The sequence below is a fragment of the Notechis scutatus genome, chromosome 4 (assembly GCF_049901735.1).
Source record: "Notechis scutatus isolate UNSWTSFEM ecotype Mainland chromosome 4, rNotScu1.2, whole genome shotgun sequence".
Classification (NCBI taxonomy): Eukaryota; Metazoa; Chordata; class Lepidosauria; order Squamata; family Elapidae; genus Notechis; species Notechis scutatus.
Genome location: NC_142012.1, coordinates 28,023,762 through 28,050,166, shown reverse-complemented (window position 1 = coordinate 28,050,166; position 26,405 = coordinate 28,023,762). Strand labels below are relative to the sequence as shown.

Genomic DNA, 26,405 nt, shown 5'->3' with positions numbered 1-26,405 from the left:
CAATACTTTCTTGTTTGAACTCATAAACAATGAAGCTGACAATTCAAATGTAGCCTACAAACATTTTGCCATTAACCTGGGTTTCTTTGCAACACTCAAGAAGACTATATAAAATGGACACAAACACCTGCTGAGTCTAATGTAAGGAATTATAAAGGAGAATATGTGTAGCTCAGGGTTGACATGAGGAGTCTCTGGTGCTCTCTGAGCTTGCCTGTTTTCTTGCAAACGTTTCATTACTCAAACTAGGTAACATCATCAGTGCTATAAATTATTATTTTTTCCTTGAGGATCTCTCAAAATCACACATAATTATCGCCTCAAATACTGGAATATCTAATTCAACTTGCCATCTTAAGAATGCTCATTCCATGGCTTCACCTTTTTTTTTTTAACAAAAACCAGTTTTAATGAAGGCATGACATAGTACACTACTTTGGATATTGTTTGTTTAAGTGAAATCTCTTTATCTATTATTAAATCAAATTATAATCCCACTGTAGTTCACAGTATTACAGGTCACAAATAAAGCTAAAGATTTTCCAGTTATTTTGTCAGCATTATAGAACAGGTTGCTGATATCTTAATTTACTTGAGGCTGAGAAAATGCCATTTTCAATTTAACACAGGTATTAAAGTTAATGCTTTGATTCCATAGCATATTTATAGTTTAGTGTTACTTCATTATGTTAAGGTATTACTTGTGGCAATTCCACAAGTTGTTATGCAGCAACATGGATAGGTGATTTTTCATTCCCAAGGGTCACATGAAGCATCGGTGAATGATAACTAGCATATACACACACAGAAAACTTATACAATAATTATTCCTAACAAAATGAAGAAAGGCAGGTTTTCCCCATGTCAGCAGGGCAGAAAAGCCTTTGAAAAGTCAGCATTATTCTGATGACAACAAATGTGAGCCTACATGTCAGAGTTCTTGTTGCTTGTTGGATAAGGAAGAACTTCCTGCATTCCAACAGCACAATCACATTCATCTTCTTCCATTAAACAGCTATTTGGCAAGTTCGGTAGAGCACAATTAACCGAGGGATGGAATCAGTGGGAAATAAATACACTGAACATTACATTTCAGTTCCATCATTTTTTGCAGATATATTTAATTTTGTTCTTTAGCACTTATTCCTGAGGCCTGCCCATAAATGGGAGACCTTCACTTAGTCTCTTTAGCTGTAACTGAGAATCTCCATAGACATTTAGTCTCTTTAAGCATAAAAATATATAGTACTCTGGACAAGGTTGAAAAAATTGAAAAAACAACGCATTACAAATGGGCATTGTCTGTTTACCACAACCGTATACCAGATATTGTCCCTATTCTTGTCATTGCTCACGGGCTACATAATGTCTGTTTAAACTAGTCAAATAGGCATCAATATCTACCATAAAACATTCAAGCCAAATTTATTCTCAAAAATATCCACAAGGGAGAAAAATGAGTATTGTCTTTGAATCTGAAGCAGTATGTTTATCTCGGGATTTGAAAAACAACTAGCAACATACAAAAATTATACTGCAGATTATTACAACAGTAATGATTACATTACTGCAAGGATTATGGCAGTGATCTAATGTAAGTATGTGTCAGAATTCCTAACAACCCCACTGCTGGGCACACACCAGTCATTGTGTTCTGCATGAAGCCAGTTCAGGGTATTTGTCAACTGTAATTTTTAGTCATGATATCTTTTAATGGGAAAAAAAGATGGTATTTAGCAATTCTGGATTTCTAAGATCTAAACAATTGCATTGCATCATGACATTTCAAATAGTTGCTTTACCAATGTCTTCCCAGTTTTAGTTGGGAAATTCGTATTTTGTGGATACAGGCAATCCTCAACTTACAACTCATTTAGTGCAGGATCATTCATCAGTTGCCTTCATTCGTGAGTTCGTTTAGTTCGAAATTACAATGGCACTGAGAAAAGTGACGTATGACCATTTTTCATACTTATGACCATTGCAGCATTCGCCATGATCACATGAACAAATTTCAGCTGCTTGGCAATTGACTCATATATATGACAGTTGCAACGTTCCTGTATCATGCAATCACCTTCTGACAAGCAGACATTCAGGGAGCCAGATTTGCTTAACAACCATGCTACTAACTTAACAACTGCAATGATTCACTTAACCACTGTGGCAAGGAAGATTGTAAAGTGGGGCAAAATTCACTTAACTGTCTCGCTTAGCAACCAAAACTATGAGCTCAGTTATAATTTCTAGTTGATGACTTGTTATCCAACAAAACCATAAGCATTTTTCTTGGTTTTAGCTGTGGGATTCTAGCACTTATTCAGAATCCTGCCATTCAGGTTTCCTACCGTGCTGAAAAATTTCACCAGATGTGCCCAGCCTGTGCTTATCTATCTCTGGCTGTAAGGAATCCATGTATATCTGTGTTTAGACAACTGACTCTTTGCAGGCTTCCCCAAACCCTACTTACTTTGAGATGTCAGCACCATAATGTCTTTCCTTTGCTCTTTGAAAAAAATATTATCTCCATCTTTCCTAGTCCATTCATTTCACTGGATTATTTTTAACTCTACTGCAGCAAGATCGTACTTACCACCAGAAAGAACAACACTCCCTATCCTCTCACCAGATAAGTTCACCTTTGCCAGCATTCTGTGGTATGAGATATTTAGAAGATAGAATACAGCAAGAAGTATTGCTGTAGTTCCATTTGCAAAACTCAGCATGACTAGAATTGGCTCCTGACAGTCGGCTGCCCAAAATATATCAACATTCTTTAGAAATTTCCTTTCTTTATTATGTTTTGCTATTCTCTGGCCTGATCTGTAGCAATATTCAGCAGGGTTTTTCATATATGTTTCCCTCACCAATCATCTAGCTACGTGGATGTCTCTGTGCCAGCCAATAATTTTATTAAAAAGTAGATATTGTTTTGGATCTTCTTGTTTCTATTATATAAGGGAAACCGTACATATATTACTAAAGAGTGCTATTAATAATTGCTTTAAAACATCTGAATTGTACTAAATTTTTGTATTGTATTTTTGTAAACTTAGATTGTTCCGTATCATATTCTAACAACCCTGCAGGCCACAATAGGTGATTTTGGCCTGTACAGGGAGTCAGTGATACAAGACTAGTTCATAAAGTTACCTCATGTTTGCTGAACAAATAGTTTTGCTATCACTTATTATTTGCCTCTAAATACAAAATATAATACACCAAATTCCGCAACACAATAGACTATGACATAAGGGATATGATCTTTCATTACTGGATCAAGCTTCAATTTTATAAGTATACTATTTCTCTTCATAACAAAGGTAGTCCCATTACTATGTTTCACATTCTTTTACACATTCAGTTTTAAGCACATTCCCAAATGTATATATTGAATGCAATCTTTGAATTGCTGCTGTATAGGTGATTATACATTCTTGAAAAGCAGTACTGTACTTTTGAGAAGAAATCTGTATGTAGTCAAGTCTGCATTTCAAAAATCCCTTAATGGCACTATATTTCAGAAGTGTTTACAGAAGTATTTCAAAACTAAGGTAGCTCACCCCCCACTCCCCATTAGTACATAGTGATAGTAATAGCACTTAGACTTATATACTGCTTTACAGCCCTCTCTAAGCAGTTTTACAGAGTCAGCATATTGCCCCCAACAATTTGGATCCTCATTTTCTGAAAGGATGGAAGGCTGAATCAACCTTGAGCCTCGTGAGATTTGAAGTGCCAAATTGCAGGCAGCCAGCAGTCAGCAGAAGTAGCCTGCAGTACTGACTCTAACCACTGCGCTACTGCGATAGTGAACATTTTAAATCCTACATTGTGAAACAATGGTGATAAAACAATTGGTTTGCTTGTTTGTTTGGAAATTTTATATGCTGTTGGCTTCCTTAATATTTGGGGGCAAAAATGAGATAGAAATAATAATTAAATCATAATTAAAACAAAACTGTATAAAAGTCTGGGTGAATAAGTGTTTAATTCCTTTAGTTCCTTTCTGAACTATATGAAATATGGATAGGATTTTAGTGACAATTTGTTCCATAATGTGGGCCCTGGTGGAGAAAGCATAATTAGTCCTAATATCAAATGTATCTATGATAGGACGTGCAACAGCTGCTGATGTAAGTTCTAAGAGTGTGAAATAGACTGTATAGAAGCAAGAAGTCCCGTATGCACCTTGTCCCAACACATATTGATCTTGTAGCTGTTCCTATGGGTGTCCTCACATCCTGAAATCCAGCCAATATAATAAAATGTCAGTCTTGTCTGTTTAGAATAATTTGTTGACCCAATCCTTTATATATCTTGAAGAGATTCAGACATCCAATTCCAAGCTTTCATGAAAAAAGACTCAAATCTGCAAAAGATGTTCCACAAAAGCTTCAAAAAACATATTAATCAATAATTTTCATGGGATAGCACAGAATAAACACCAGATCATTTAGCAGAAGTTCCCCAATATCACTTTTCTGATAGTATCTGGGAAAAATGAATTCACTACAAAGCTTAAAACACAATTAGCCAAATTACTTGTAACCACAGTTTCCCCAATCCTGCTAACAAGATACTATGGACACTGGTATCAAAAGCCACAGTTTTATTCAGATCACATGCCCTTATTGTTTCTGTCATGTGACCATGGCTATCTTCATATCAAATCTGGGTCTAAATGCAGGCTTAAAAGGATCAAAATGTATTTTATTACAATGCTCTCAGAGATGCAGGAGGTTTTTTTTTTAAGAGTTTAGTTTAACATGAAATATTGGACATCAGTCAATAACTGTTAAAACCAGCCATGTATAAAGATGGCTTCTTAAGCAACAGTCTCATCACTGTCTGCTTAAGGTAGTGGATTCCTGCAAGAAGGATGAATGTACTGGTTGCTCATGAGTAAGAAAAATTTTGGGAATTCTTATAAGCAATGGTAGGGAAGAATGCAGCACCAGAGTATCTGCACTAATTAAAAAATCTTATCTACTTCCTCAAGGAAAAAAAATGAATCTGAATCATAGAGCTATTACAGATTATTTAGTAGGTAACCTAGATACCACATTGCTTAAAACAGTTAAATTGTGCCCAACACAAATGTAACCATTTTTTTTCATAAAGAATTGCAGAAGCATTTTCCACCGATAAATTCAAGTGCATACGATTACAGAATCTATTCTTATTCAGTAAAGTTAAGCATATATTATCATTGAACTGGAGCTTTCCAAGAGTGGCAAAAACATTAAAATGCCCTTCCAGAATGCTACAAGCCCAAATGCTGATTTATGCAACCTGTTTTAAAACAACTATTTTATAGAAAGAAGGTAATATGCTTGCTGTGTTTTTTTAGGTTCTATTCAATTTTAATTTTAGTTTGTCCTACAGAACATTACTTACTTTCAGTGAGTTTATGTTGGTTCATGTTTAGTTTTATTTATTATATATTTTAACATTTTAATACAGCAGCAAGAATGGGAGAAAAAAATACATGGCTTCCTACAAACACTCTAAAACAAAATATACTTCTGAATAAGTTTTTTATATATGTCTGTTTAAAATTAAAGTTCAGCTTCTACCTTTGTATTTTCTTGCTCATCTTCTCACTACAACAGCAAGTAAATTTCCCTTTTAAATGTACAGGCTGAAGTAAATCCTGTTTCTGAAACTAAGATTTATGGAACATTAACAAAACCATGTATATTCAACTGACTTTAAATATATCCAGACGCACAGTTTGAAGTTCTCATGACTCTAGAAGAACTACAAATAGAAATACTCATTTTAAAATCTTTGAAATGTTTATATCAATACATCACTTCAATCACTTTAATGATTTACCTCTACTAATATGGCATAAAACCCCGAACAGAAAATTTTGCTTATTCCATTTATTCTATTTTACTTTTTCACTATCTTGGAAGAATTCATTGCAGTAATCCTTGCATGCAAACAATAAAACATAGAAGTACAAAAAGAATGTTTCCTATGAGACTGAAATAAGCAATGTTATGTACAGTATGTCATTTGTACTGTGCAGGAATCAGGAAACAGAAATACAGAAGCACATATAAATCATGATATTTAAACTAGATTGTTTGACAGAAATAAGAAACAAAGAGGGAAGCTTAAAAAAATATCTCAGCAAGTTTACATTCACAACCTTGTAGAAGAAAAATCATTTTTTTTAAAATTGCCCTATAGTAGTGATACTTAAGTTTAATGATGGAGATTATCTTAGTCCCAATACACTTGATACCTCAATTTGCAACACCTGAAAGCTAAATGAGTTTCCAAACTGTGGACATAATTAAATTAACCATTCAACACTTATATTTTCTATTGCAGAAATCACACTGTTCTTAGGGAAGGCTGATATCACAGTACAAATTACAGACACAAAGAATGATCACACGATAGTCCTTGACTTATGATTGTTAGTTTAATGAAGGCTCAAAGTTATAATAGCTATGGAAAAAGTATCTTGCTACCTTTACTCACACTTACAACTGTTGCACCACCTCCGCAGACATGGGACCATAGTTTGAGCACTTGGCAACTGGCTTGCATTTACAATTAGTTGAAGCATCCCATGGTCACATGCTCACAATTTGCAATCTTTTTTGCGGCTTTCCAGTAAAAGATGCCCATTGGAGAAGCTGAATTCATTTAACAATCATGTGATTCACTGTAAAAATTGTGGTAAAATTGGTTCCAACTCGAATTAAGATGGAAATTCCAATTCCAATTACGATTGTAAGCTGATAACTTCCTGTACCTGCTGTTATGACAAATTTCACATGTAATGGTACAACCTGAACAAGCCTTCTTATGGTCTACTTACATGTCTCAGGTATTTACCAGCTATAGATCAAGTTTCACTAAAAAAGCTAAATTGACATGACCATTGACTTATGACCATTCATATAGGACCATTAAAAATGATTTCCAACAGTTCTGACTTACAACTGCAAGAGGTCCCCATGGTTATGTGATCAAGATTCAGATCCTTGGCAACTATTTACAATGATCACAGCAACCCAGGGTTATGTGATCACTATTTGTGACCTTCCCAATCGGCTTTTGACAAGCAAAGTGAATGGAGGAAGCTAGATTTCCTAAACAATCATGATGATTCATTTAAGGACCACCGGAAAAAAGACCAGAAAATTAGGTATGATTCACCTAATGACCACTTCACTCAGTAACAGAAGTTATGGTCCCAATTATAATGAAAATCAAGGAGGAATAGTCACAGCTTTGTGTAATTACCAATAGCATATTTCCAGGATTTTTTAAACCTGAAATTAACCTAGTCTGGACCTGCATCATATTTAGAATTTAGTTTGAAAAAGGTCCAAGTCTGGATTTGTCTTACAGCTAGTCCACAACATGTGACTGTAATTGAGCTTGGAATTATGATAGTGAAACATTGTGGTCATTAAGCAAGACAGTATATGACCATCCCCTATTTTACAACCTTTCTTGCAGCAGTTGTTAAGCAAATGCCATAGTCATTAAGTAAATACCATTGTCATTAAGTGAACACAATGATCACTAAGTGGATCCATCTTATCCAATGTGTGCATGTGGGTATGGTTTTTGTTTTCGTTTTTGAGAGAAGTGAAGTAAACACTAGAAATCAGCAAAAACCCTGAAAATAGGACCTGGTTGCAAGCACCCAAAATAAAATTATGTGATCGAGAGGGAGTGGAGTTTACGGTCAATTAGGTTGTACACCTTTTGGAGAGGGGGATCTGTTGTAACTTCAAACTGATACTGTGACTAGTTATTTAGTGATGACTATCTATATTTATCAAAGTCTAGTTCCTTTGTCACTATGTTTATCAAACAATATGCATCATGATTACATTTTTTCTTATCCTTAGCTTTTCACAGGTCAAGGTAGAAATGAAATTAGAAAATTGCTTTCTATTGCTAGATATCTGTCAAGCAACTTGAAATGTAGCACTTAAACCCAAACTTATAGAAAATTTAGAAGAATTTGGAGAAGTCGTGGGGCTAAAAATTAATAAGGAAAAAAACAAAATAATTACTAAAAATATGACAAATAAGCGAAAAGAAGCACTGACTGAGATAATGGACATCCAAATAACATAAAGTAAAGTATTTGGAGATTAAGATTTCTGCAAAATATATAACGATTAAAGATAATAATTACACTCCATTAATAAAACGCATAACAGAAGATTTTGAAAAATGGCGTAAACTAAGATTATCTTTCATGGGCTGTAGTAATAAATCAGCTTCAATAGTTTCGGTACATACCAGGCCTCAAAGCCTCAAGGCCTCACACCACCCAGTGAGAAGCCTTCCTAATGCGGAGCAAAGCCACAATGGGCAGAATAGCAATTATAAAAATGAACGTACTACCAAAACTATTGTTTCTGTTCCAAAATATTCCCATAAAACTAGAAAAAAATCTTTTGTGATTTGGATAAATTAATATTGAAATGTATATGGCAAAAGAAAAAAAAACTAGGATCAAACTAAAACTGTTACAAGATGCTAAAGAAACAGGTGGATTTGGTTTACCAGATTGGGAAATTTACTATCAAGCTGTAAAACTCACCTGGGTAAAGGACTGGATAACTTTTGAAAATAGAAGAATGCTAGCCCAATAAGGCCACAATTTACAAACAGGATGGCATGCCTTTTTATGGCAAAATAAACAAGAGACCCATAGATATTTTCAAAGACATAAGATCAGGCAGACATTGTTATCTATATGGAATAAAATTAAAAAACAAATTTATATAGAAACACCAGTATGGTTATCCACACTGGAAGCCCTAATGCATCCAAATTTACTTCGTCGAGGGAAACTTATCACGTATGAGGATATTTTAAATGAGACGGGAGAACTGAAATCAAGACAAGAACTGAAAGAAACAAGGAGTGGATTTGGAATGGTGGGCTTACCTACAAGTCCAATTGCGATACAGAAAAGATATGAAAGATCAGGGAATTAGACGACAAAAAACACAATTAGATGAAATATTATTGGGAGCAGATGATAAATTGATAAGGAAAATTTATAGAGTATTATTGGAATATAAATTGAGGAGGAACAAGTAAAAGAAACGATGTTGCCATGGATGAAAGATATTTGACATGGTATTAATTTGGATAATTGGCAAATCCTATGGGAAAGAAATAAAAAATAACATTGCCCACATTGTACAAAGAAAGTTTATACAAAATGTTTTATAGATGGCGTATCCCGCCAACAAAATTAGCTAAAATGTACCCAAATTTATCTCCTATCCATTGGAAATCCTCCCAGGAAAATGGATCGTACTATCATGTATGGTAGACTTGTAGGAAAGCCCAGGATTTCTGGCATAAAATCCAGAGCTGGTTAGAGGAAATGGGTGGAATCAAACTTGAATACAAACCGGAATTTTTCTTACTTGGAATTAATATAGAGAAATATAATAAAGATATGATGTACCTAATAATACATGTGATTACAGCTGCAAGACCAGTTTATGCTCAAAAGTGGAAACTTAAGGAAATTCCAGATGAAATAGAGATAATTAAGTGGGTTTTTTTTTTTTTTTTTTTTTTTTTTTTTTTTTTTTTTTTTTTTTTTTTTTTTTTTTTTGTTTTTTTTTTTTTGTTTTTTTTTTTTTTTTTTTTTTTTTTTTTTTTTTTTTTTTTTTGGGTTTTGGGGGGGGGGGGGGGGGGGGGGGGGGGGGGGGGGGGGGGGGGGGGGGGGGGGGGGGGGGGGGGGGGGGGGGGGGGGGGGGGGTTGTTTTTTTTTTTTTTTTTTTTTTGTTTTTTTGGGGGGGGGGGGGGGGGGGGGGGGGGGGGGGGGTGGGGGGGGGGGGGGGGGTGTTTTTTTTTTTTTTTTTTTTTTTTTTTTTTTTTTTTTTTTTTTTTTTTGCTCTTTTTTTTTTTTTTTTTTTTTTTTTTTTTTTTTTTTTTTTTTTTTTTTTTTTTTTTTTTTTTTGGGGATGTGGTTTTTTTCTTAAATTTTGTAATTAAAGATATGGACATGTGCAGAAATGGACAAATTAACATTAGAACTAAAAAATAAAGATGAATCTGAATATTACAAATTATGGGAAAAGTTTTACTACTGGTTGGGAAAAAGGAAGGATGTAAAATTAAAATAAGATAAGGATGTAAAGATGATAGACTAGGGATATATAAGAATTGTTGATATTGATGTATATAAGATGTAAATATCTATTACTTACTATCTGAAATAGCTATGTAAAACAACTAGATGTGTCAGGATGATGACACCACTTTCAATGTTTTTAAATGTTTTTTCTTTTTGTTCAATAAAATTTTGTAAAATATTAAAAAAGAAAGAAATGTAGCACTTAAAATCAGAGTTAACACCAAAATGAGTGTGAAACTAAAGGAAGGAGGACTTGAGCTTCCTACTGAATGTAGAAAATCATAATGAGAAATATTTATGATACTCTGTTGCTATCATTTAAATTTCAATAGCTGAGAGCACCTTTGTTTATGCAACAGGTCCCATCATTATTAATATCCATGTTTATTCATACAAAGTTGCTAATAATTTTAGACATTTGCTAAAAATTAGCTAAAAATAAATCTAGGAGATAATTGTTTACATTGAATCTTTGCCAATATGTATATGAGTTGTTTCTGTTGTTCTACAGCCCCAAATCAAGACATGAGACAGTGATGAAAACCTAACTGTCAATCATAGTTTCAATATAAAAGTCTTCCTAATGGGTTAGAAAGGATTTCTAAGACTAATTTCTCTAAAATATACTAACTATCTCAACTATTAAGTCAGATTGCAGTGAGAAGATAACCTTACTCAGGGAAGGGGAACATATATACTCAGAGGAAATAAAATTTGGAGGACATAAATCTGATAGACTCCAAATAGTTGATGGGGTAGAGAGACTTAAACAATGGAAGAATTATAGGAAAACAAGAATGCATAGCACAGAGATGACAGAATAGACACTAGGAGGAGAAAAGATTAATCTATTTAAACCTTTATCCATTAATCAATGAATATATAAACATTCTCACTTTTTGAAATCACCGATCTTTACCAAGGGATATAGTAATTCAAAAGGTTAACAAATATTAAATCTTCCAGTGTATAAAACTACAAACCTGCAATGGACCACTAGATTATGGATCCGTATCAGGAAACTAAGCTTTCATACCTTGTGATAAACCATGGTTGGTTCAATAGAACGTAACTAGATTATTAAGACAGGCTGAGCTATAAAACATTAATTGTAAACAAGTACTTAGATAAAAGCCCAAATTAAGAGGCTTGGGGGATCCTAAGTTGGACAGAAGAGGGACAAAGAGGTTCAGGGTAGTCAAACCCTACAATCTCTCAGGATATATCTAATAGGTTGGAAAGATATAGTTTTAGTCTGGTAAATTTCTGCCTACTAGTTGTAAGCAAATAAAGATTGAATTTCTCTATGTAGTCTTCGGGCTTCAGCCTGACTATATCACAGTTATAATTTAACTATAGATGTGACTTCCTTCTGCATTCTAAATTTTCTGGTAAGACCTTTATCATAAATATCAAGAGATAGGCCTTGACTTACAGCCAAAGGTGAACACGGAATGTTGATCATAAGTTATTGGGATCATCACCATATGACTTGACTCAACTTTACAACCGCACTCTTGACTTTCCCAGGCATGGTCATTAAACAACTGTGCGGGTTTTTCAGTGGCGCAAGAGAGGTCTTGGGTAGGGGAGTTCCAGCACAGGCCATGCAAAAGTTACAGGGTGCTGCAGCAAGAAGCAAATGCAGTGTTGCTGTAACTGCCCCAGCCTTATCTGGCAGCACAGCTAAAAGGTGCCACTCTCAGGCAATGCCAAACACCTGGGAAACTTCCACAGAAGGTCACAAAGCAGTTCCCCCCCCCAGGTCAAACACAGAGTAATCCTCCACAGCGGAGGAGGGTGGCTTTGTGAAGGCTGCTTCACAGCCATAGAGTCTCTTGGGTATTTGGAACTAAAACGGGCAATTGCTTTGCATCTCACAGTGAAAGCTTACTGGATGTTCAGCCCTGGGGGGAGAAATATGCTTTGTGCTGTGCCATTGGAACTTCCCAGGAAGTTTAAGGGCAAAGATGGGGAGGGAAGACAGGCAGATGGGAGTAGTTGCAGCACCCCTGTGGCCAGTCATATGTGTGAACAGACTGCCAAGTGCCTGAACTTTGATCATGTGACTGCGGGGGGTGGGGGGGCTGCAATGTTCCTAACTCCAGGTACAGATTGTCAGTTCCTTTCTTTAGCAATTCCAAATGGTTACTGAACAAATGGTTGTTAAGCAAGGATTATCTGTACAGAAAAGCTCAAACCTCAAATGAAGGACTCCCTATAGGACTCCCTAGGAAAGCTCAAAGGACAAATGTGACTTGTTCTATTATTTGCTTTATTACTATGTCTGCTTTATTACACATAAAATAACAGATATTTCCAACTAATTGAAACATAAGCAGGTATTGATATATTATTGTTTTTCCTGCATTTACAATGCAAAAAAGTTAAACGCAAGACTCTGTTAAAAATATATCATTTTAATATGCTTTGAGTTTTTATGTTTTAATGTGGTTTTTATGTTATTTTGATTTTTGATTGAAAGCTGTCCAAAGTTTGTTATAATATGAGTGACTATATAAATGTTTTAAAATAAATAAATATATAATAAATGTTTTAAATGGAAATAATCTACTGAACATTCTGTTAGAACAATAATTGCAATTCAATATACACGTTTTGTTTGCTGAGGTATCCATCTTTCAGTGCTACTTACTCCAACGTTTCCCTTTAACAAAATGAAATTGTTAATATAGAATTTTTCATATTATATTGAATCTAATCTACCAATGTTTTCTGCAGCTTGCATAAGTCACAACTGATTGGACATGGTCCCTATGGACATGCCATTTCATCCAGGCTGGACGGTTCATTAGTCATAATTACTATAACTGTACAGCAGAGACTGCAGTTTTATCTCATCATACATCTTTGATAAAGCTGCTTCCATTTTTGCATCATCAGCATGCAAAAATCACATTATTGGTGCTTTTACTTTTCAATCTGTGATTAACACAGGCTGTACTTCTTTAGAAATGCACATAATCTTAACAGAAGCTCTCCCACCCTTAAAAGAAAAAAAGAAAAAAACAACCACACACCACAATCCTAATGTCATTCATGCCGTGACCACCATTTGAACTTTTTGTTATAGAATCAGCTGCTTTGCGTACTATGAACTGCAAGAGAACAAAGAGATTCTGGAGATAATATTGCAAACAAAATTGAACACAGAGATGTGTATTAGCTGAATGCTTTGCAAATCAGGCTTAAGATGTTGTAAATTTGAATGCTGATCCAAATTAGCAGATCTTTGATGTGAGTTTAGAAAAGAGGACTAAATAGAAGCTAAGGAATTGTAGCATTTGGGGTGGTGATAGAGAGATAAGAGATAAAAGAAATAGAGAAAATAAAATAAAGCTTCATATTAGGAAGAACATTAAAAACTGAGTGTTGAAAGGTTAGAAAACAAGTGCAATTAAACTGTAATACACACACACACACACAAAATAAGTGTTGGAGAAGTAATGTTAACAAATAACAACAATGATAATTTTCCCTCTTTAGAATTCCAATTCTATTTTTATTTGTTTTTCTTTTTAAGATGTTGAAGAAATCTTACAGCAAAGTATGAACACACAGAACGCTACACAAACACACATAATTGGCAGCTTCACATAGTACTGAGGCTACAAAAATCTCAAAGTAATTAGTACTGTCTGAATGCAATGACATCTGTGTTCACATGGTCCTCTAGACTTGTCAAGCTAGTAAGAACTACATGAAAAATATGACAAGCATTGCAAATGCCCTTCTCTAAGGTCTCACTTTGGGAAAACTAAAGAAACAATGCCTTTCTTTGTGCCAATAGTATTTAAAAGCTAAAGTCTCAGCATTTGTAAAGGTTTTGAGAGTTCTCTGCTTTAAGCGTGACAGGTTTATACAGAATATAACAAACATGGAGATAAAAATAGTTCACAGGACTGCCAAGGCTTTGGTCAATTTGTTTATAATTTACTTTTAATCTGATCGTTAATTTGGCTGTCCTCTGCTGAAGAAAGAGCCTAGCAAGTTTCTAAAATTGTATTTATAGGATAAATACATTTGGAGGCATATACCTTTGTTTTGAAGATCTGTGGTACCTATTCTTACTCCTGTTCCTAGGCTGCTACAGCACAATGTCCAAATGTGTGTTGGTTCCAAGAAAGACATTAGTCATCATTAACAGAAGCACTGACACCATACCTAAGTGCCTTTCTACAATGACCAAGTGGCAATCATCTTTCTCTTACGCTGTCAGTGCTGATTAGGGTTTTCCGTCATGAAAATTTAATTTGTTGCCTTTCTGCATCTCCTTTTGCAGCGTTAACAAAGTATGTCAGGGGCATATTGCAAAGACAGCAAAAGAGCCTGATCCGGAACCAGAATGATAGTCTTCTCTTTTCAGTTCTCTCAAGATCTTAAGTTTGGCCTCAATCAAATATTTCGATTTTTTACATTGATTAAAGGACTATGTTATGAAATGTACAATATGCCTCTTTCAATCGATCCTAATACAATTATTTTAAAACTGTTTCCTAAAGATTAATCGTAGGTGCCTACACAAACAGAAAGTGGGTGTTGTTGTTTTTTAAAAGAACAACCTTTTTTCATGGTTATCCTAGCAATAAGATTTGTATCAGAAATTAGGACAGAAATACAGACATATACGTTTCTTTGTTTTTAATACTGTAAAATTATTTAATTTAGTTAATGAGATATCAAAGCTGTGATGCAATTTAAATGGAACACATTTGGAGATGTGAAAACAAAATAAATAAAAGGCAGCCTCTATTTCTAATTTTAAATCATATTCAAATATCTGTTTAAAAAGATAGTTCAATGCTATGCTGGGTTAATTAACTTTTGTCAAAACAATTACCATCTGATTTATTTTTAGATATAGGCAAATGCATTTTTGGTAATATATTTATACATTACCAAATGTTATATTAGCAACTATATTTCACTAGATCAAATAAAAAAGAGTAACATTAAAATTATTTCAATTTCAGCATTTAATTTAAACATGCTATTTTTTCCATTTCAGTCCATATGTACTATGTGTTGTGTCCATGACTAACACTGATGGGCTACTGGAAATTATTTCTACCTCTCTTTAAAAGCTCTCCTTGAAAATGGTACCCCAATCTTTATGAAATGTGAGGGAATGGCCATGATTTGGAATTTGGAAAAAATATGGGAAAGATGATACAATGGAATGTGTGGATGACCTTGGGGGACAAGGGGAACAGATACTGCCCAGGAAATAATCCAATAGAGATAGAAGCCCCCAATAGATTAGTGGTCAAGAGGAAGCAATTTAGCAAGGATACCCACTCACCCCAATTGTTCTGGTAGTTAAAAGTGGCAGGGTAAATTTGTACCTTCAAACTCACAAGATTATATTAATGCACCCTTATAGTAAAGTAGAATTAAGTCATCTAGTCGTATTCTCTAACTAGTTTACTGAGGAGGATTAAGAGATCTTGAAAGGAAGATCTGTTCAGAGATCTGTTCTGGAAGTTTCCAAAGATAGAAGTCTCTGCATGGCTTTTCAGGGAAAATTATAGGCCCAATTTGTCATTTCCAGTATTACAGGAAGTGATGAAATGGGTCTATAATTCATGCTGAAAAGCCTTGCAGAGGTTTTTTCCAAGCCTCTGGGAGGCCGAAAAAGGCCTCAAACCAACCAAAAAAAAATCAGCTGTGAGGGGCGCACATGTGCAGTGAAGTAAGTTTGCTTGCGGCTCATGAGCCAGCACAAATGGCTCTGAGTGCCACTTGTGGCATGCGTGCCATAGGTTCGCCATCACAGGCCTACCTATTCAGCCAAGCACATTGCTAGTTTAGCACAACAGTTTAGTATTTACAGTGCGCTAGAAAGACAAGATATTATGTTAATTAAATGCAGTAAATCTCATTTTGTTTTTAAAAAAAAATTCAGACATATTTTTCAGACAATTGCAATTTATATCTGATAGCAGTGCCACTATTGTAGTTTAGCGTACACTAAAACAAATTTAATAAAACCATTTCAGGTGTTTTAAACATAATAGCTCTATGAAATGTTTATATGTTAACCTATATTTATTTACAGGTTATTATTTAATAACTTGTAAATAATATAAAAATAATGACTTCATACATATATTCAATATAATCTTAGTTCCATATATATCTAAACATAGTAATAGAACAACTTCCATACTACATTGTCCCTTTGAAAATTTAAATTATAGCTTTCCCTTTTACATTTGATGTTCTGCAAAGCACAAAATGACAATGTGGTTTAACTTCAACTTCAAAAAGATGTTGAAATCCACTGCCTACATTATATTTATTCTAGAAAGAATTCCGCCTAATAATTTGCAAGGCCTGACACCAAGATCTTCCTGGCTTCTTTTTCTTCTTCTCTCTTTTCTAAGAGTCCAAGCAAAAAAGTTTAATTCTTTGACTCCCATTCCCAACTGCCCCAGCCCCCCATTCTTTCCAAATCGCTTGTCAACAAAAGATTGGGCAATTTATTGACCACTTCTGGATGCATACTGTCAGTGTTGAAGGAAATATGAGGGAAGCTTGTTGCTACTGTTCTGGAGCTCATTGATAATGACATACCTGCCTTTGTCCCCCATTACCCATACTACAAACTACTTAGACCTAACTGAAAAATCAATAGCATACTTGCACTGGTTCCCGTGGCTGCTTCCTTTGATTGTCAGCTCCTGTCTAGGGTCAGCACTTACATGAAAGAGGCTGTGTCTGCCTGATGCTTTCAGGACAACCTAACGATATGAAACTAGCCAACAGAACAGTAAATTCTGTCTTGCTACCCTCCTCATCAATTAGGCTCTGACTAGGCTTGCCTGTAGAAAACTGACCTTTTAAGTTTAAGGGAATATGGACTGGTTGAACACACCACTGCCCTCTACAATGAGTCAGGAAATTCATTGACAGGTTAAACAAAACAGAAGGTTGTAACTGTCATAATTTGCATTGCACTTTCACGCCAGCAAGGGTGTTATCAGTGAGGGCAAGCCCTGGGACACACAATTTAAGCACCACTAAGTTGCCCTCCTCATAAATTTTTAAGTGAAGTGCGATAAAACAAATTCACAAAAAGGTCTTAACTGTATCAAGTTCCTTTCTACCAAATTTGCATTTTGCTTGTCCACAGGCTGCCATCTCTTCCTATTTCCCTAGGAAGAGATGGCAGAATTAAAATTCCATTAATGGTGACAAACTTTCAATGTTCATATTGAACTGTTACTTTGAAAAGTCCTAAAGATTTATCATGGGTAGCAAGGCATTTTCTCCATTAATATAGTCATGTGCATCAAGGTAAATTATTATATATTTACAATTAAAATTTAAAGGAAACAATATCAGGCAAAAGACCATTAAATTCAACATCTTATTTATATAAATGAAAAGAAATATAATATTAAAAGTTGACAAGTGAAGCATAAAGGTTAAGATCTTTCACTGATATTTCTTCCAAGAAACAACTATATGAAAAGCTGCACTTCTTTTTGAAAAGATGTTCAAAATTCATTATTAAGACAGGCATGGAGTTATAGTCTATTACTTTTGAATAAGCTATTCTTCAATTTGTACTGAACTTACAATTAAAATATTGATTATGTAAAACTTAATGCATAGGACAGCAATGTTCCTGAAATGTTAAATTGACACTATTTTCCATAAATAGTACAAGTGAGAAAATATAATTGGGTTTTTGCTGCAACAAATTCATAAACTTGCTAATCTACCCTACAACCTTAGATGGAATTACTTGAAAGTAAAATCCACTGAGCTCAGTGCTATGTATTTCTTAGCTACTTTATTTATAATGCAATCCTATGCATGTTTACTCATCCATAAATCTCATAATTACATAAGACCTATTCCTAGAAGATTATGTATAGGATGGCAATTTAAATAGAATGCCAATTATTTGTAAAAATAGCAGCACCTACATTTTAAGCTGACCTTTTGCTTACAAAAGACCATTACTTTATTTCATAGTTGTAGCAATCTACTTTGCAAAGGGATGGCAGAGAATGAGATGGCTGGATGGAGTCACTGAAGCAGTTGGCGTGAGCTTAAATGAACTCAACAACAACAACAACTTTGCAATATGGAAAGCAAGAGATTATTTAATTTCTTTTTAATGTTCCAAAACTTCCAAAAACCAACTATCTTGGTTTCTGTGAAGCTCAATATTAATGGTCAGTATAAGATATGAGCCATTTCCTTGCGATCCAACTAAGCCCTGATAGCATTTTGAGGAGTTTCTATATGTTCCCAAGCAGATGCCAGAAGGAATCTGCTTATATCTGGGTGCACTGTATGTGCTGATTCTTCTCTGCTCTTCCCAGAAGTCACCTCAACAATTCAGGAAAAACGATTGTCATGGTCTCCAAACCTAGAAGTATACCCAGCGTCATGCTAATCAAGCTACTTAGCAGAGCCAGATAGCTTCTTGCCTAGGCTCTTCTTCATAAATATATGCATATACATTTTGACTGTGCAAAGCTTGAGCAATAATAGTTAATAATCTGCCCAAGAACTAAATTTATTGTGGTAAATTAAAAAAACAGTTTTAAACTGTAAAAACATTAACAAGAGTAAGTACAATTAAATACATTAATAATTAATTAAGAGGCATAGAATCAAAATCACGTGAAGTATTAGTACCGCTTAATAAAGCTTTAGTAAGACTACATCTGGAATACTGCATCCAGGTTTGATCACATTACAAAAAATATGTTGAGACTTTGGAAAAAGTACAAAGAAGAGCAACTAAGATGATTAAAGGCCTGGAAATGAAAACATATGAAGAACATTTGTAGAATTTGGGTTTGGCTAGTCTAGAGAAAAGAAGGACTAGATGTGACCTGATAGCAGGATTCCAGTACTTGAGAGGTTGCTACAAAGAGGAGGGGGGCAACTTATTTACCAAAGCACCAGAGAGCAGGACAAGAAACAATGGATAGAAACTAATCAAGGAGAGAAGCAACTTGGAATTAAGGAGAAACTTCCTAACAATGAGGACAATTAACCAGAGGAACAGCTTGCCACCAGAAACTGTGGGTGCTTCACCACTGGAGGTTTTTAAGAAGAGACTGGACAGCCACGTGTCTGAAATGGTATAGGGTCTCCTGCTTGAGCAGGGGGTTGGACTAGCAGACCTCCAAGGTCCCTTCCAGCTCAATTCTGATTCTGATTCTGAACGTAAGGATAATTCATAAAAACACTAGCCCAGGATACAGTCACTTGAAGTCTACCATTTACTGTTGGAGAAGGAGATTGTCTTAGCCTCATGTTGAAAACAGATCAATACAGATGCCAGATATGTGTCTATATGGAAAGGATTTTTCAAGCAGATCCTAAGATGAAGAGGTGGAGAAAGAAGATCGTTCTCCATGTAGCCAGTTGTCCCTGAAGAGAAAACAATGCAGATAGGCAACCAATATCACAAGAGCTTGCTCCATGTTGACTTTCCCATCCTCACCTCTACCAGACCATTACCATCAATGTTTTTCTGGGAAAGATCTCTCAAGACAATGAAAAGGCAAGTGATAAGCACTACTGTTCTCTAGAAAGAATCCTAGAATTTGAAATGCCGTATTATTAAAGTAGTGTTTTGTATTAAAACTGTAATTTTTATTTTTATTATTGCTTATATTGCTTTTAATCCGAGCAGGGAGTAACCTATTTGTCTAGACCCAGAAGCTATGGAGGGTTAGGCTTCGATTGGTCACTTCAGAGAGCACCAAGTTTTTAGCAAGATTGCAAAGTTAAAAAAAAAAAATATCCAGGAAAAGACAATGACAAACCACTTTGAAATGGTTGCCAAGAAAACAGACCACATTACCAAACCCATTCCAAAGCTGTACCCCGTCCTTAACCTGAACCCACATTTTCTCAAGATTAGATGATTAGAGTCCAAAGCACCCTTATGGACTTGAATTCAAAAAAAATATGCATCCTTGCTTTTACCCTATTACTCTTAGGTTGTTTTGGGAGGCATGCCACTTTATAAACAATTGTAATAAAGAAAGAAAGTTTCTTGGCCAGTCCTTATAGAAAGAAGGTCTACAGGGATAATCAGAATGTCTTAACAGCTACATATAAGAAATGCATCTCTAAGACACTTTGACCTCAATGTTTAGACTTTTAAAGGTATCTTAATTGAATCTGGCAAAGGACTAGTAGCTCCTGAAGGTGTAGTAGAGAAAACATCTCAAGACAACTGAGTACAGTATGTGGGGGAAAAGGGGTATGCTGCAGTAAAAGGAGGAAACAACAACAAAATGTAACACTGCTGTATCCAATAGAGATGACTGTCTCAACTTACCCTCAAATAAAACCTAGTATTTTAAATAATATAGAGAAGTTGTTTCAGAACAACCAAGTTACATTACTATACAAATGCTTTTGGGGAGAATTAAGCCAACTGTTCCTTCCAAAAATTATATTAGATAAACAATTTAATTTACATAATAATTCATTTGGAGAAATGGAACACAAAAAAAGTAAAGTGAAACTTCTTTTAATGGTCAAATTCAGTGAAAGTGATTAAGCAGATATGTTTCCACTGAAATGCAATAAGCTCAATTTTAGATGGCTCAAGCCCCTCCCCCAAATTCTACAGAACACTTAAATGTGTTAAATTACAAATAAAAAATATGCATTTCAGTGCATGTCAATGCACAGTAATTACAAGAATAAAAGATTTAATTGAGGAACAACCACCACCCAAAAAACAAAACAAAAAGCCAACCCCAACCCAACAGACATAGTGATGATTAATTATGCATCTGGTAGCATGTCACATCCTTTGTGTGCGCCTATCAGATACTGAAGAGAAAAGGCATGGACAGTGTCCAGTCCCAGCAAGCAAATCATTTGGAAACAGTCATAGCCATAGATCAAAAGATTTTTCACTCTATCTGCAGTAGATTTAAATTCACCCAACCTAACCTTTTGCTGCAGACAAAACCAGTTAGAAAAGAAAAAAGGCTCCTTAGAATCCATAGATAATAAAAGAAGATTTGGAGTGCAGGGCAGGGGGTGAGAGACGCAGAAAAGAAGCAGGCAGACATAACCACTAAATACATAGCCCAAGACAGCTGTTTTACATCCTGGTTTCAGATACTGAAGACAGAAAAGTTTCCACCAGCCCTTTACTCTCCAAAATTAAACTCCACATATAGCTTCTGTATTTTATTTGGGTGAACAAGTATTTTTCTTTCATCTCATTATTGGGATACATTTAAAAAAACATATATTTCTATAACATTTTAAAATAACTTGTAGTTTCTAATATATGCTATTCACCTGGCCACACCAAATTAAAAGATCAAATTACAACATACAAAATTAATATTGTCTGATCTAGGGTTGGAGGTTATGATTATTTCATTTTCAACTCTCTTGTTTAATATCATCAGAGAGATTTGGGGTTCCTATAGCACTACCATATACAAAATGTAGCTTGTTTCAAATACATTGTCACCTCTAAATCTTTGTTGACTAACTCAATTATTTCTTTTCAAAATATTAAGTTTATTTCTTTGAGTGTTTTACTTTACTGAATATTAAGGCTAACACAAGTTTTTGTTCAAATATAGTAAAAATGTTATATCAGTTCAGAAATATTTCATTTCAATTAGCAGTCTCAAGGTTTGATTTAATCAAAAGCTTGCCATAAATGCAACTTTCTACAGCGGTTTGTCTGTTAGCAGAATAGAACAATCCAAACAGCCAGAATGATGTGTGAAGTAAAGTAAGAATCTTCACAGAGAATATTCCTAAAAAATACAGCAATGAAGCAATGAGAAGCATACTAAAAATATATCCCTTCTATTTAAATATATCATAACTACTGTTTATACAATGTAAAATAAATGCTGCTGAAGTCATCAGAAAACCTGAAAAATCCACAAAGTCCGCAATCTTGTGTAAATTAGACTAACAGGCAATCCATGGCTTAAAAGGTAATATAATAAAATATAATTATATAACAATATGGAGATAATATCAAATACCACATTTATTTCAAATTAACTGATTAGAACGAGCACTATTCTGGCTATGGCTGTAAACTGAGATCCTCTTAATAATACACATGTATAGAAATACACTGTAATCCCATTATCTCTATAATTATGCACTATATATGAATAAACTAGAATTTAAAAACTAGTCTATTCTGGAAATTTTGCAAATTCATTGAAAATTAATTCTGGTAGACTTTAAATAACTGAAGTTAACTTGCTCACATTGTGAACTATGGCAACTTACAAGTTTTTAAAAAGAAACAATTCTGTTCCAAGTATATAGAAACATATGCAACTAAAATATTTGGATCTCCATCTTCTTTAAAGTTAAATATGAACTTGTGTATCAAGTAATTCAGAGTCAAATGAAAATTGCCCTTCTATGGAAGTTAGTTTCCTTAGGACTCACTTCCAAGTATAGTGTTTCAGCTCTCAGAACATATTATTATATGAACAATTTACGTGAATTATATAAATAAAGACAGTGTTTAGCCACAAGCATCATAAAAGTTTCACCTTGAAGACCTTAATGCTAATATCAGGGCAAGGCAATACTATCAGTAGAACAAAACAATCCTGCAGGGAAATAAAGGAAGAGAAACCCTCCCATAAATATCTAAATTCTAAATCACTGGGCAGTCATGTTAATTACCGGGCCATCCACATTTCACCTTTTTGTGCGTGCATAGGTATTGCTTGCCTTTTTTAAAAAATCTCTCATTCATAATTAAATAAAAAGGGTCCTTTTTATAAAGGAAATACACACACACACACACACACACGCACGACGCCATTAATAAGCAGCGTTTTTCCATCCAGGAGCACAAGGTAAAAACCAAGATCCATCCACCAATGGAAACAGGATTAATAGCTGCAAATTCCTCTGGACCTGTGAACTTGACCCATTCATTTAGTCTGACCATTGGGAAACACACCGCACAATCCAGAATTGCACCTTTTCCAATTTATACTCTCTGCAGCCATTTAGCTCCATCAAAAGAGAAGGAATGTATGAAAATGACAGGCAAAAGCCACCCATTCTTTTCCCAGGCTGTTCTTCTATAAATGGAAGCACAGAGAATATTTAAGCAACAAGGTTAAAAGATCTCCTGGAAAATTAAAGAGGGGGTAACAATTAAGCTAACTGTCTGGAAGATATTTGCTCTGCTTCATTTTAATTTTCAGTAAGCCAAAGATGCTTCTAAGCTAGAGCGCGCTGAATATTTATTCCTGCACAGCTCAGTCACCCCAAAAGTATACCACATTAATTCCTGACTGAAGAGGATATTCAGCCATCTCTTCAAAGGGAGAACATGAATTGTCCATGGTCCAAAGTGGGTTCCTTTCCTTTTTCTTTTAAGGCCAAAGTTGCTTTAGAAGCAGCCTCCAGAAATGGAGATCTGGCTTCTCGTACATGCACACGGAGAAGGAAACCCCGTTAAAATCCAGAGCCGCCTGGAGCTGAAGAGAGGGCAAGGACACGTCCTTCTGCTCTGCCCACTCCAGTAGGGCAACAAAAAGAACCCCTCCTTCCCATTTGCTTTACGATCATAAGCCACGTGCACGAGGCTTCTCCGCACGGCGGAGAAAGCGCCCCTCCTCGGCCCTTTCTCTCTCTCTCTCTCTCTCCTCCCGCCCTCGAGGCTCTCCGGCGAGTTCCCCCCCACCCCCGGCCACTTCAACGCCAAGGACGAGCTCTACCCATCCTCAGCCGGCCTTAAAGGAGCGGGAGAGGGTCGCTGGGAAAACCTAGGAGAGGCAAGGAAAGGGCCAAGGCATTCCCGGGCGGCTGGAGAGTTTAAGACCAACCCAACCCGCCCTTTCCCCGCCAAAGAAAATGGGCCCGCAGCCTCCCTTCGTGAATTCCTCCGGGCTCCCGGATCGCGCCTCATTCCCTCAAGTCGGAGGAGACGGGTTGCAACCGGAGGAAATGCAAATCAATCGGCCGAAGCGGCTTCAAGTGGCTTTTCAGAGCCTCCCCCGCTGCCAGAGACCCTGCGCGCTCTCCCCGCACTGGCCCGCCGCCTCCTGCGCCTACAACGCCAGCAGTAGCTTCAGAGCTCCTCGAGGCGGACGGGGTGGCTTCAGATGCCACCAAGGAGCTGCTGGCGGGCGCGCCGATCCCCAGGCGGCCACAGGGCGAGCGGGACGGCTCGTTCGCTTCTTCGACGGATTCCCCGCAACCTCCGCTTGCAATCCTCCCCACCTTCCTCCCAACCATCCTCCCTTGGAAACCCCGTCCCCGGCGAGGACCAGCTTCCCGGCTCGCTCGCTCCCCCTCTTTTCCGCAGGCGTTATTTGCTCGAAAGTGTTTAAGTTTATTGCTCAAATGATGTTTCTAATTAGCGCCTCGGACCATAAATCCGAGCGGCTTTTGTTTTCCCACTGATTTATTATTTACAAGAGCATCGACCTCAGACGGGGCGGCGGGGAGAGAGAGGCGAGAGCCATGGGGAAGCCTCAACCCCAGAGAACAGCAGGGATCCACCCGAGGCCCCCCGAATAGAAAGGCGGCTGGCGCCGAGCTAAAGCTGCCAACCCCGCGTCTTCTCCTGGGCAGGAGCCCGGGTGGCTCGGGAAGAGCGGCTCTTCCAGCGTCACTCGGCCCTGGGACGCGGCCTCTGGGAAAACCCGAGACGGGGGGGGGGGGGCTTCTCGAAGTAGCAAGCGCGACCACCGGAGACGCGGCTGCGGACGGGCTGCAGCACTCTCGGGGGTGGAGGCGAGAGCGCAGGGCCCTTGGCCGGGGTTGCTTCCTTGGCCTCTCCGGGAAAGGTGCGGGTTCCAACTAGCCTGCGCCACAAGACGGGTTGTCGTCGATGAAGCAGTTTGTTCTCCCCACCCCGGCCTTGACCCGCGCCCCCCTTCTCAATTCCGGGATTTCTACTACTGGTCAGATAAGATCTTAAAGTATACTCTGCAACCTGGGTCCCTCGATCGGCAAAGATGTGGGGGTGGGGTGGGTTAGGGGAAATTTATTATTTTAAAAAAAAAAACAGACGGAAAAGCAGACCGGCAGCGAAGACTCGGCTGGAAACAAGTCCTGCTTTACAACAGCCACTAGATCCGACTGCTTGACGCATGGGACGACTGCAGCTGGTCTGGGCAAGTCGATAGCGGCTGCCCTACAACAACCCAAGCGGGATGCAGAAAGTTACGGCCTCCCACAAGCCCTCTCGTTCCAGCCCCAATACCCGGTTTTCGATTCGGGCTACCCAGTTCTCCATCAGTCAGCTCCACAGAAGTGGTGGAAACCCGCTCTTCACACACACACACACACACACACACCAAAAAGATGTCGACAGGCAACAGGACGGGAACCAGAGCAGCGGACTGAACGAAGAGATGGGGGGAGGGGTCGTGGGGAGCAACCGGTGCGCCGCCTTGCCCATTGGAGCGCTTTCCAAATCAGATCTAGTCCCCTGGAGAACGCTGGTGGCCCCCAGCCGCTGGATCCTACTCAGTTCTAACACCCGATGGGATGGAGGAATGGAGAAGATAACGGGTTAGGCAAGGCCCTTCTCCTTCAAGTCACAGCAATTCCCAAATCCCAAAAACTCAGGAATGCTTATTTCCAAGCACCTCGGAGAGAACAAAGGGTTGCAGCAACGCGGCTGAAAATTATTGTTGTTGCTGTTTGCTGAGATCCGAAAATCTCGTTGTTTTAAAGTGAAATACAATTGTGCGCGCACATATCCCGTCTGTCGCCTATTATTAGCGCCCAACTAGAAAATAAGATATATTTTGCTCACACGCAGGCTATTTTACGCTGAAGATTAGCCGAAAATATTAAAGAATTCTGTTAAGTATCGACAGGAATGCCGGTGGGGGTGGATGGGGATTAGTGGTGGATGAACTTTTTTCCTCAGAAAAGAGCCAGTGTTTTCTCTCCCTTTCTCTAAAATAGTTTACAATTTATTTACGATTAAGCACAAACCTTTTTGCGTGGAAGCCCCAGTTGACCCGTTTACACTGGCACCTAAGAATAAATATTTGTCTTAGCCCTTTGGGAGGAAAAAAAACCTAATAAATCTCGAGATACTGAAATGTGATAATTATTAAACAATTGCTTCTGAGATCACTGGCTGGAGTCCAGTAGGAATTCCACTTGTAATTAGAAATACAATAATCTAGCGTGCCAAACTTCAAATTCGAAACCTCTTTTTCATAGTGAGAGGATATTAAACCACACCTACTGATGGTTC

General features: G+C 36.9%; 1 protein-coding gene across 6 annotated transcripts in view; it reads right to left on the bottom strand.

Moving 5' to 3' along the window:
- The window catches only part of LRBA (LPS responsive beige-like anchor protein), a 351,486-nt gene that overhangs the window by 137,144 nt on the left and 187,937 nt on the right, over positions 1-26,405 (bottom strand). The window contains exon 1 of one of the 6 annotated variants that reach the window (XM_087963039.1): positions 23,461-23,580. The exons of the other annotated variants lie outside the window; for them this stretch is intronic. Coding sequence (XP_087819165.1) covers positions 23,461-23,526 — 66 coding nt within the window. The 5' untranslated portion in view covers positions 23,527-23,580. Of the gene's footprint in view, positions 1-23,460; positions 23,581-26,405 lie in introns of those variants that run through there. 6 annotated transcript variants of the gene reach the window in all.